General features: G+C 51.3%; 1 protein-coding gene across 12 annotated transcripts in view; it reads left to right on the top strand.

The window, feature by feature from the left end:
- ARHGEF9 (Cdc42 guanine nucleotide exchange factor 9) overlaps positions 1–12,855 on the top strand; it is a 197,742-nt gene that overhangs the window by 92,779 nt on the left and 92,108 nt on the right. The window contains exons 1-2 of one of the 12 annotated variants that reach the window (XM_032124163.1): positions 413–480; positions 584–645. The exons of 10 other annotated variants lie outside the window; for them this stretch is intronic. In XM_032124163.1, coding sequence (XP_031980054.1) covers positions 453–480; positions 584–645 — 90 coding nt within the window. In that variant the 5' untranslated portion in view covers positions 413–452. Of the gene's footprint in view, positions 1–412; positions 481–583; positions 646–12,855 lie in introns of those variants that run through there. One more of the 12 variants, XM_032124164.1, reaches the window with a different exon arrangement.

Raw genomic sequence — 12,855 nt, 5'->3', positions numbered from 1 at the left:
TTGCCACAGGATTCATGAAAATGCCTCTGCCTGTATCATAGCAACCCTGTTTCCCACAGTCCATAAAAAGTCCATTCCTCCCGAGCAGCAATCCGCCGTCTTAAAGATTCAGGCACCCTCCTCGGCGTGAGGAAAGGGTGATGCCCCCCTCTCGGAGTGCTTCCCAGAAAGCTGAACGTCGGGATGATCCCGGCTTGTCCTGCCTGCACGGCGATTTTAATGCTCTTTAAGACAGATAAAGTGCTTTCCTTTCGGGTTTCTAAAGGCTTCCTCCCCCACCCTGGCTATTTCCCACCTCTGTTTAAAACCTCACATGACAAGTTAAAGGGGATGGGACAGCTCCGAGGTCTGTGACGCGGTGGCTCTGCCCCGTCCTGCCATTTGGCTTTTCCCCCGGGATGGCAGCAGCACAGCCCTCGCTTTTGCTGTATAGTGAGTGAAGATGTGCCCCGATGCGAGCCCTTCTGCGGGGATGCAGAGGTGCTTTCTCAGCCCGTAGATGACTGTTGTTAAGAGCTGCATGTTCACCTGACTCCTGCCCCCATCTGTTTGCATAATGTGGTTATATTTCTTTTTGGATCAGGTATTCAGTACACAGCCCAGCTGCTGTGTATAATGTCTGAAGGAAAATTGCCAAAAATCCATGTAAGTTTTTTTAGTTTTTTGGTTTGGCTTTTTTTTGTTGTTGTTGTTGGTTGCTTTAGTTTCAGTTTGTGACTAGAACCCCCGTCTGTGTTGTCATTTCATTTTGTTGTGGTGCTTGGTTTGTGTATTCAGTGAGTGCTGGTCGTTCTGGGAGCCGGTGCTCCGTGTGCCCTGCCTGCCTGCATGTGTGTCCGTGTGTGCTGCCGTGCTGTGTCCGTGTGCTCCGTGTTGGAATGATGCCTCTCTCCCGGGGAGCCTCCTGGATTTGACATTTCCAACGTGGATTTTCTCATCTGGGTGTGATCACTGTGCTCCGTGTGTCTCTCCCAGTGAAACGCTGGGAGAGCTATTTTGGTAGAACGCAGGGATTTGTCTCAGAGCTGCGGAGTCTCCAATGAGGAGAAGTTGGGAAGCTTGAGGAAAACTCCCAAATGTTAATAATTGTGTAAGAACTGTCCTGGTTGAAGAGGGTGCTTGTGCAGGGGTTCCTCGCAGAGGGTCGTTCTGCTGGCTCCTGGCTTTGCCACGGATTGCTGTACGGCCTTGGGTGCGTTCCTTTGTTCCTCTGTTGCCTTGTGCCTCTTCTTTTCCACCTGGGACAGAGGAATATCACGCAGTGCTGAGGTGTAGCCATGCCTGGTGTTGTCCTGTTTGTCCCCTCTCTGTGGTGCTGTCCTGGCTGGCTGGGGGCCAGTGGCAGTGCGGGTGGGGGACGTGTGTGTGCCCACATTGGCCCAGCTCTGCCTACCTGGCTTTTGCCTGTTGGAGCTGTTGCAGACAGCAAGAGCTGTAGTGATTGATGCTTCCCACTAGAAATAGATGCTCCTGGAGGAAGAGCTGCTGGAGGAACCATGATTTATTGTCTTTATTTTATTAGTTGTGGTTGAATTTCTTTCCTGAGTGGAAATGAGTCTTAATCTGCAAGCACCCACAGACGGCTGGGTTGGCTCTAACCAGCAAAGAGCCACGTGGCCTCCGCTCCTGATTCCTGGTTTTACTGGGAGTTGCTCTGGCATTGTTGGAAACACCACCTTGATGGGGTGTTCACAAGGGCATCTGAGCTCAGGGCAGGAAGCCCCCGGAGCTCTGCTGGTGGAGACTGTGTTGGGCAGCCTGGAAGCTTCGCCACCGGAGTTAAAGAGAATTTTGGGGCTTGAAGGGAGTGAGTGTGTGCAAGGACTTAAGGAATTAGGTCTGCATTTCAGCTGACTCTAGTTTATCCCTAAGGATATCATTTCACAAGAGTGTGCTGCTTTGGGGAGCTACCCCTCGTGCTATCACCGAGCCGGGGAAACTGAGGCACGTGGTGCTTGGAGAACGGCACATTTTGGGATGGGGGTTAGTGGGGCTGGGAGCCGGAGCAGGATGCGGGGCCCGTCGGTGGGGGAGGATGTTCGGCACCGTATTTGGGGTCTGGCTGGTTCGTTTTCCTGCAGACCTTGCCGTGGGGAGGTGTCAGAGGGCCAGGCTGGTGCGGGGTGCCGTGGGCTGAGCTGCTCCCTCGTGGGGGAGGATGGATTTGGGGGATTTGGGAGCCGGGAGCAGCCGCGTGTGGCCGTGCCCGTGTGAGGGGCCGTGTGGTTCAGCGCCTGCCCCTTCCTTTGCATCTGCTGAGGCATATATAACACAGCGTATGGGCTGCTGGCAGCCGGCGTGGGGCTATTTTCGGCTGCTTCTGCGCCTCAGCAGAGCCGGGGCTGCGCTGAGCCTGCCCTGCTCACCGGGCTGGGCTCAGTCTCCAGAGATGAGCTGGTCCTCAGCCCCCTTCCCTCCTCCAGGACCTGTCCGGGATGGGCAGGGCAGGCACTGACCCCTGCGGGTGCTGGGGACAGCCGGCAGCCCTGCCCTGGCTGCCAGGGAGGCAGAGCAGTCTCAGCAAGGAGCATTGCCCCGGTTAAAGCAGCCCGGCTCTTTGTTTTCCCTTTTATTTCCCTGGATAAAGCCCCAGGTGGATTTCAAGGCTGGTCACTGTGATGGGATGAGCCGTGTGTGCTTCAGTGTCCTTCTGGAGCGGGGCTGTCAGTGCCCGGCGTGCCCCGGGGCTCTGTGCTCTGCCAGGGGACTGAGGCTGGAATGTCCTTCCCGCTGCTCCTGCTTGGGAAAGCAGCGTGCCTGGCTGTCCTACTGCCTCCCAAGGCCTCTGTTGCCAGCCCTGCTCCCCTCCTGTCCCTCCTGGAATGCTGAGGACAGCTGTCTGGTTTTCAGGGATGTCCCGGAGCATCCGGGCTGTGCCCTGTGCCGCAGAGAGCCCACAGCCTCGCCAGGCATCCAGCAAAATCCCTGCATGTTGCTGGCTGGGTTTGTTCCCTCTCAGTACTCAGGATGTTGGTCCCAAAGTTTCCAAAGGGTTAAGCTACTGCTGGTGCCAGTTTTGGGGGTTTTGAGCCCCTGCACGGGAGCTCAGAGCTGTGAGAGCAGCTGCAGCTCACGCTGAGAGATGCCGGGAGAGGAATCGGCCCAACTCCGAGGGCTTGGAAAGCAGGAAGGATGGAATTGTGTACGGAATTGTTCTCTTGTAATTGAGCAAATGCAGTCTGGCCTCAGTTACACAAACAGGAGTGGAGAGGAAACCCCTAAGGATCTGTCTTTTACCCCAATAAGCAGTGGGTTAATTTGCTGGGCATATCTAGGGAAAAGTTTTGTCAAGTAAAATTGTTCCATTTGACAAAAGCATCAGGCTCTTGCTGGCATTATCAGAAAACAGGTTTTTTTTTCCAAGCATTTCTATGGACCACATTCCCCTGCTATTTCTGCTGCTCCACTCCCCTGTATTGTGTTCAGCAAATCTGACAAGGTTCTCTCAGTATGTCGTGCACTGAAGTTTCTGTTCTGATACCAAATTTAGGGAAGGCTTGTTATCTACAATTCTTTCTTCCTGGCTTGATAAGGTGCTGATTAATTTAATGCAACTCTCTTTCCTTATCTAGTTGAGCTTCAGTCAGTTTTAGTATAATCTTGAGAAAGCGTGATCAATCTTTAATGTTTGTTTTTAAGGTTTATTCCAAAGCCTTTTAGGCACGCTAGATGTTTGCTCTTTTGTGAAGTTCTAGGAGAATTAAGTTAAAAAGTAACAATTATAGAACCAGTTTTGAATGCAGATGAAACATTTTAAAGTTGCTGTGAAACAAGAAAGAGCAGTTGGCTCTGATGAAGTTTTAGGTGTTAAAATAGAATTGTCTCAACTCTAGTGCTGGATGCATAAGGCAGTGCCCTTGGATCGGGATGATGCAGGGAAGAAGGAGAGGGCCTGTTCCCTCTCCAGAGGGGTGTGTGAGGTGAGGAGGGGCAGGGGCACTGTCACCTGTCCCTGTGTGGGGAATTGTCCCCTGCTTTTGCCCGAGCACACAGGCACGAGGAGCAGACAGTGCAAGGAAACCGGGCTGTCATGGGTGCAGGGCAACTGCCTTGATTTGGTGATCAGGAGTTGACATCTGGATAGATTTTCAGTCTCCTCTGGTCCAGGGGATATGGATCTGTCTTCCAGTGCCCAGCAGCAGATTGATCCTATCTCCTGGATACAGAGGGTTTTGCAGAAGTGTCAAAAAGTCTTTCCTAAGGAATTAAAAGTGCACCCGTGCACAGAGCAGAGGAGCTGAACCTTCCAAACCTGCAGGCTGGGAACAAATTTACTTAAGACTAACAGGCTGCCTTAGAATCAGAAATCTTCAGCCAGCAGAAGCCTGTCTTCTTCAGTGCACACCCAGAGCCTGGGAAGTGTGTTCCCGGGCATTAACAGGAGCGAGACTGTAGATTTATGGAATTCAGGGAGCACTGGCCCTGCTGCCCCCAGCACCCCTCTGCAGGGGTGGGTGCTGCTGAGCCACGTGCTGAGGCCACCCCCGATGTCCCTCTCAGCCCACTGCCATTTGCACATTGTCACAGTGGCCCCAGCTGTCACAAACCCCGTTTTCCCAGCTGGATTTGAAGCTCAGGACGAGTCTGTGTCTGGTCTCCAGAGCCCATGTTTGGCTGGAGGTTGTCGGCAGCGCACGCTCGGTGCTTCTCCTTTTGCCATCTCCCTCCGTGGCTTCCCAGTTCCCTGGTCCCCTCCTGCACCGTGTGACAGAGTTGCTGTGCTTTGCCCCAGAAAGCAGAGCTGGTTTAATCTCTGTTTTTCAAGCAGCTGCCAGGCTGTCCCTGTCTCTCCTCCCCGCACACGTCAGTGCACACATGTGTACACGCGTGTGCAGCGCTGCCTGCACCTCCTATGGATTGCTCTGTACATGGGCAGGGAAACCTATGCATTAAAACACATGTGCATATGTTTTCCTTCCCAGATACATTTTGGAAAATATGAGTCAGCAGCAGCAGCAGCAGCAGCAGGCAAGAACATATTACATAATCTCCGGGAGCCGAGAAAGCCTCACAGTTTATTAGGAGGGAGGCTTTCTGCGAGCAGCACCTTTTACCATCATTTTGGGGCCACACATTGGCCTGAGCCCCTTCGGTCAAGTGGCCTCATTTCCATCATATCCTCTCGTGTCCAGTGCAGGAAAGCAGTCCCAGCAGCCGTGGGTTTAGTTATATTTTTAAACCCCCCCGGTACTGGTAGAATCTCAGGGCTGTGCTGATGGTAACGACTTTTCTCTTGTTCCTTAACATGTTCCCCTGCACAGAGTCTGTGATTTTCCTTTTTGGTTCCCCCCACTCCCCACCTCCTGCTGTTTTCTCTCAAATCTCAGCACCGAGAGAAATGGCACATGAGTGCAGCTGGAAATAGCTGCTGCCCCCTCCGCCTCCCCTCTGCTCACGGCCACCCACCTCCTCCACCTACTCCCAAATGGGAGAGTGAAGTCAACATCCACTTTTAGCCCCGGGCTGCTGCTCCTCGGCTCTCCCCCTCTCCCTCGCCGTGCCTGCCCTGCCCACACAGGATTCAGACGGGGTTCATCACCATTTTGAGGCTCCTGCAGCTGGATGAGCGCTTGTCTGGTCCCGCTGGCACTCGGGGCATCGTGTGCTGGAGCATCAGGGATGAGAGTTGGAGGCGCAGTTTGCTCCGTGCTGGCCGGGCAGGGAACGGGGAGCAGCAGGAATTAGGGACACAGAGGAGCACAAACAAAAATCCAGGGAAGTCAAACAGCAGGGATGTCGGGGGTTTGAATCCTCCATCCTGGGCACATCCATGTGCCTTGTGAGCGTTGGCACAGGCAGGGATGGGAGCGGTGGGCACAGAGCCCTGCACGGCGGGTGGGTGCTCTCAGCTCTCCACGGTGCTGGATCTCTGTTCCTCCATCTTTAATGCCAGGCTTAGTTCCAGGCTGCTCATCGAATCCCTGTGTTCCTGCAGGATGCCTGGAAAGCCTAGGAGGGGAATGGGCATTAGCAGAGTGAAAGGAAAGGAGGGAAAGGGTTTGTTTGTTTTTAATTTGCCCGATAAAAGCGAAAGGTTTTGAGCCACTTTGATCTCTCTGGGCAGTGCAAACACTTCCGCTGTGGCTGAGCCCCTGGGTGCCTTTCAAGCAAAGAGAAAGCTCTGTTGTGGTTTTCCAATATCAAAGGCTTCCCGAGGAGGCAGTAAATTGCCACGCTGGCTGAGAGCAGGAATGCAGGCAGCTCCGTGCCCTGTCTGGGACAGTGTCTGAGACGCTCGCTGCAGAGCAAATTGAGAGAGACACAATAATTGATGGTGACGGAATAACCTGTTTATCCAGAGCGCTCTGTCTTCACCCCCATTAGCTCTCGAGTTTCTGCTGTTTGGAGACAAGAGAATTTAAATCTTCTATATGTTTAAAATCACGAAAGTCTCTGTTACAACCAGAAATTCTCGTGAGTTCAGCAGAGGGGTTGTGCTTTTCTGTCCACCACCCGTCAGGGCTCTCCATGTTGTGTTCAAAAGTCTGGTTGGAGCAGCTGGGGAATGATGGGGCCCTCCAAGGCAGATCTGGGGGCTCTGCCTCCCATTCCCCACCTCTTACAACCAGGGTGATGCTGCAGGGTCTGTTTCATCTTTCGACATCTTTGTTTCTCTTTCTGTAAAATGCACAGAAGGAAATTGCCCTTTCCTGTTCGAGGTTTTGGCAAGTGAGGATGAAAAGTGCTGTACTGGGGAGAGGTGGGATTGTAGCAGGTGGATGAAAAATGCCTCTCACCCTCTGTGGCTTTGCGGGGGCCCCTGGCAGAGCAGAGCTCCCACCCAGGAGCTCCCTGCTTTAATTTAAAGCAACATCTTGAATTCCACCCGAGATCCCAACAGTGATGTCAGCAGGGCTCCGGCAAAGATTCATTTGCCCTCAGATATTTTGCATATGCAGCGTCAGAGCTCAGCCTTATGTTTTTGCAGCTTGAGAAGGGCTCTGCACCTCGTTAGAACCTTCACTAATAATACACTTGCTCTCTGTTATTAATTGATCTAAATGAGGCTTTTTTCTCTAAGCCTTTCGTGGTATTTCTGTGCTGTCAAGAAATTAATCTGCATTAAGTGGAAATACCTCAGTAAAACCAGGAGCTTTGGAGTAGCTGTTCAGCCTCTTGTGGTGTGAGCTCTGGGGTAGAACCATTCAGGGTATCCACAATTCCCACCCCAGAGACCACAAAAAGAGCCAGGAGATGCTCGTGGAGCACAAAGGAACGGCACAAAAGCCACCCAAGGTGGCCCAGCCCTGCTGTGGATGCTGGCAGGGCCTGGAAGTGCTGTCTCCTGGAGACCTGCTGTCTCTGAGTGACACAAACTCACATCTTAATTCCCAAATCTTTCCTTTTCGAGCTGCTGTGTTTGGCCATCCTCTCCCCAAGAGGAGGATTGTTCCCTCCTGTTCTGTCAGGACAGGCAGGACACGTCTGCAGTGATTTTTTCAGCTGGTCAGGGAAGACTTCTCCTCCTCCTCTGAACAGGTCTCCCACAGCTGGAAGCATCTCCCCATCACTGCAGTGGGTTTTACTGCTCTTTTTCCCTCTCTGTTTCTCCTGCAGACACTTTTACCTCTGCAGAGTTTTTCCAACTCAGGTTGAAATTCAAACGATAATAATACTTGACATTCTTCATTCCGGCATCTTAAAAATCTTTCCTGAAGTTTTAAAGCCTTTAAAGCCTTTGTGCTGTATAAATACTTGAGCACTTCATCTATTTTTAAATGAAAATGGTGCCTGAAAACCCTCAAAAGTCAAATGAAGATCAAAGGCTTGGGAATACCAGGAGTTTTGTGTATTATTCACAGCAGCTCGAGACTGAGATTGTATTGGATAAGTGCAAAGGGGCTGCTGTGCTCGTAATGATGGAATGATGGAATCATGGAATGGTTTGGGTTGGAAGGGACCTTAAAGCTCATCCCATTCCACTCCTGCCATGGGCAGGGACACCTTCCACCATCCCACGTTGCTCCAAGCCCCATCCAGGGGGCATTTCCAGGGATCCAGGGGAAGCCACAGCTGCTCTGGGCACGCTGTGCCGGGGCCTCACCACCCTCACAGGGAAGAGTTTAGGATTTCTTCCCAATATCCCATCTAAACATGCTCTCTTTTGTTGGTCTCTAGTTCATCTCTCCCAGCTGCTCTGTAAAGCTCAGCCTTGGTGCTCAGGAAGGCTGGGCTTAGTGTCTGACATTGCTGCTGCTGCTGGCTGGAAATGCCATGTTTTATCATCTTATTTTCTTGTCCATCCTGGTGCAGCAATGGGCAGCAAAGGGCTGGAGCAGGGCTGTGGCAGCACTGCCCTTTTCAGTGGGAGCTGGCCTGGCTTTACAAGGTTTTCAGCAAAGTGAATCTCTTTTCCTGTAGCCCAGCCTTCCTCAGCATTTTCCTCCCTCGCTGTGGCTTCTGAGCAGGAATCAGGAAAGTAGATGGAAATTGATGTCCTGAAGGCATATGACAAGGGGATCCTGAGGGCTCAGGGGCAGCTCACAGAAGAATTGCCTCTGATAAATGCTCAGAGGTTTCTGTGGGTTTGGCTCAGCAGCTGCAGTCAGGGCTCACAGTGGGGATTTTTACCACTGACCAGGGAGTTGTTCCAGGGCTGTGTGAGCCACCACCAGCACCATCCTTGCTGGAATAAAAGGTAAAAATGGATGCAGAGCAATTTGACCAGAAGAAGAGTGGAAAGAAAAAGACAGTTAAGATCCAAGGAGTGGCTGTTGAAACGCAAAAGGATCTAGAAAGCAAAGATGCAAAAATAAAATCTGAAGCGGAAATGAGTGATGTTTTTCCAGCATTGTGTAACTCATTTTAATTGCAATCCATCTAGAAATCTATTTGAGGCAAGAAATCAATGCAGAATTGTAGAGCAAAGCATTGGCCTTCCAGATGCTTGCAGCTTTCTGGATTGTTATTTTCAGCTTCCTCCCACAGTTTATTTGCGTCCCTCCTTCCTTGCAGTGGCCATGGAAAGATGTCCCCCCCGATGTGTGGCAGGTGGGCACTGAGGGGTGTCCTGGGGCTTTCTGCTCTGAATTTGCCTCTTGTTGTGTTTTGAGGAACACCAGGAGGTGGTTTTGGTGGTGAGAATGGGTGTTGGAAGGTAGAAACCTTGGGGTTTCAGTAGGATCACTCCAACATCTCCCAGGCGTGGCTGAGGGGTCCGGGCGGGCTTTGTCCTCTCACAGGGAGTTTTCTCTGGGCAGGAATTCTGTGTGAGTGGTCGAGCTGGGGCCACGCTGTGCTCTTCACTCTGATCACCTGATTAAATCCCTGAGATGAGGTTGTGCAGCACAGGCATGAGAGCTGCCTCATCACCTGGAAGTTCCTTTCACCGTACGGATTCCCAGCTTAAGAGACTGGTGAAAGTCCATCAATGCTCCAGGCTTGTGGTAATTCGGCAGAATTAAGTCCTGGCTCTAACAGATGTCATCCATGTCATTCCCAGCAGTCTCCTGAAAGGCCAGCATGACATTTCTCTTGTATTTGGTGGCATTTGTGGAGGGAGGTTTTACCTCGTCTCTGGTCCATCCTCGGCATTCGGGGCTGCTGAGGGTGCTTTGCTTTGAATCCAGTTCTGGCAAGGGCCGTGTGGAGACTGAAGCAGGGATGTGTCTGGGCAGAGCTGGGGCTGCAGGGGGATCCCTGTGCTCCTGGAGGGAGGGAGGCTGTGCTTCCATGGCCTTTGGAGTGTCCCTTAGCCCTGCTCTGCTCCTGGAGATGGACTCAGGCAGTGAGGCAAGGACAGCATTACCCAGGAGGCAGCCAGGCTCCTCAAAGGCACACATCAGCTTCACAGATGGGTGAGGCTTTGAGACAGGAATCCATGGAAACTGCTGACCCTCCTGACAGCCAGACACTCTCATTCCCAACAGAATGGCCCAAAACATAAGCAGGGCACTCCAGGTATGGAATATCTCCCCTGCCCTCCCTCCTGGCTTCCAAGCGTGTCCCCCTCGCCGTGTCACTCTGAGACTGGCACTGCAGGGTGTGGAATGTGTTCATGGTCAGAATACTGGCTTAGAGCAGCAGGGAGAAATGGGAAAAGAGAGTTTGCAGCAGGTCAGGATGAGCTGGGACGAATCTGATGGGATTGCATGCAAAGGAACCGTCCACAGTCAGGGAAGGAGGCAGGGAAAGGAGAGATTCAGGCTTTTCCAAATCGAGAGAGTGCAGCTGGAAGAGGGGGAAGGATACAATGCAGGAGGTAAAACTAAGAATAGAGGAGTGTGTTATAAAGGGAAATCTGGGGCTGGAGGTCAGAACAAATTAGAACATGCAGAAAATGTACTCCACTAGGCCATGGATTTGTATTTCTGGAAAATAACTGAAGTGTCTTCACGTGGGGCAGTTCTCACGGGATTGGAGAAAATACCAGAACAGGTTCTCAAAGGGCCAGTCTTCCTTTGGCTTGTGAGCAGAACAGAGGATTCAAGTCTGGTTTTTTGGAGCCCAGAGCCCCCCAAATTCTGAGGAGCACAGCTTTTCCTGCAGGCACCTCTGGGCAGCACCAGCAGGATGTGCCCAAAATAGAGTTTATTCTGATGATAATTGCCGAGAGGAGCAGCAAACCTCCCCAGGCCAGATGGATTCAGGAGTAGAAGGGCTCTGCAAATGGGCCATGGGTGAGGCTGGAGCAGGGGAAGGCAGGGTTTTATTGGTATTACCTGGAGTGGATCCAAGCCTTTAACAGATGGGAGGATTTGCCAGTTTGACTGTGCTGGAAAGCTGGGCAGTGGAGCCATCCCTGGCTGCAGTGTCCCGTGGCCACCAATGCTTTGGGAACCTGGAGGGGCTGCTGGATTGAAAGGTCAGGGTGTGATCTGCTGATGATTTGGTGCAGGCTGTGCTTAGAGGTGCCAGGAGCTGCACGTAAGTCTTGGGTTTGGCTCTGGTCCTAAAGAAAGAGAAGCGAGTGAGATCCTGCGAGTCAATGTTTTGATTGCTGCTCTCGAGAGGACTGATAGCGGTGGGGTTGGCTGCAGGAGCAGGATTCAGGATTCATCTTGGCAGTCCAGTAGCTTACCCCGAGCCTTCCTGGTGTGCATGGTGTAGCCAGAACGGCTCTGGATTTATGGATGACCTTAGAAAGCACAGGCAGTGCTGGGTGAGCTGGGGTGCTGCAGAGACGAGGCCATGGAGCCTTATCTGTGTCCAGCAGCTTCAGGGGCTGCTTGTCAAAAAGGCTCCTGTATTCATTACCAAGAGCACTGGGTTCTTCTAGTATAAACCAGGCCTTAATTCTTACATCATTCTGTTGCATCCTGTGCTGCTTATTCAGAAACTCTCCCCACCTCATGTTGGTGCATAAATACAGAAGGGACTTTCCCCCCATTTTCTTTCCCTGCAGCAGCTCCAGCCATTTTAAATCTCTGAGCTGGAACTCCAGGGATCTTGCTCATCCTGATGGACCTAAAAGTGGAGTAAACCGGGGAGATTCTCTGAGTTTGGACATGAGCCCAAGACCTTTAAAATCATGAACCAGATTCTTGGCTAGGTAAGACTTCAGAGCTTTCTAATGTGTTGGGAAGTCACAAGATTTCTGCAGCTATCAGGTTTTAATTTTTTTTGTCCTGCACTTTCATGCATTGACATAAATACCAATAATTTAAACCACTCCACTTCCAGGAGAATAATTTTGGAATAAAAGTAAATATGTAACCAGTTTTTGGAGACAAACATAAAGGTTTAGTCTCTTTGGAGTCTGTATTAATGAGTATGGCCAGGCATTTGTAAGGTGCTTTCTACACACACTCACTGCCCATCCACCCCAAGAAAAGGCTGGTTTTTACTCCCTGATGTATTTCTAAGCTAAGAATATAAAAATTGTATCGGCTGCTGCATGTTGCAGACACCCACAGTGTGAGCAAGACATTGATTTGCAGCCCCACACATCAGAAATGACCTGTCCAGGTGCTGGGGATCCTGGGGGATCCTGGGGGATCTCAGTGTAGAGGTGATCCCCTGTGCAGGCAGGGAGTGTTGAGCTGTGTGCAGCTCCAGAGCCCCAAATTAGTGAATTTGGACGCCTGGGCTCTCAGGTGGTTCCTTTGGGCAGGGACATCGCACGTCCAGACGGAGCTGGCTGCTCCCAGATTCCCACGGAGATGCTCACATCCACTCTGACTCACATCCATGGCATTTTATTGTTGGGTTGAAGACTGTCTAAAAATTCCCTGGCATTTCTCCAGAGAGAGTGCCAGCAGCCCTTAAACTCAACTCATTTCCTTTACATCCAACCACGGAGCTCATCAATAGCAATCTCAGGCTCCAGCAGGGAACTCGGAAGTGGCTGGGATTTGCCACCCTCCGTAGCCTGGTGGTAAATAGGTCATTACCAACACAAGAGCAGTAATAAAGCACAGAGTGGGAATTTGGGGAGGAAGAGGTGATGGTGTTTGTGGTCCTTTCCCTTCGGTAGCAGGTATTTTTGCTGGTGCCAGCAGAATGATTGAGGGAATATTTGCTTCAATGTGGAATCGATGAACAGCATCTTATGGTGGGTTTGTGTCTGGGGATTGACAAATGCTCAGGTACTTTTGCACCTCTGTGGTTGCTTTTATTAACTAATGGGAGCCTAAAGGACAAGGTGAAGCCCAGGAGATCCCTGCAGACTGGAGCTCTTACCAGTTCATTGGAGCCTTTTCCCAGCAAGTTGCTTTCTGCGCCCTTTTTTTCCCAGCAGGAACGTCACATATGATAGAGGGACTCAAAGGGGCCACTTTTACCTTTAAAGTCTAGGTTTAATTTTTTTTCTGTTAAAAAAAATGTGTTTCGACAGTTTGTCACATCGGCTCAGCCTGCCACGTCGTGGGCAGTGAAGTGTTAGGAAGAAAAAGCAAAAAGTATTTTGATGAAGGA

This window comes from Corvus moneduloides, chromosome 14 (assembly GCF_009650955.1).
Source record: "Corvus moneduloides isolate bCorMon1 chromosome 14, bCorMon1.pri, whole genome shotgun sequence".
NCBI classification, from domain to species: Eukaryota; Metazoa; Chordata; class Aves; order Passeriformes; family Corvidae; genus Corvus; species Corvus moneduloides.
The sequence above is the reverse complement of the archived record's forward strand: the minus strand, read 5'-3'. Positions and strand labels throughout refer to the sequence as shown.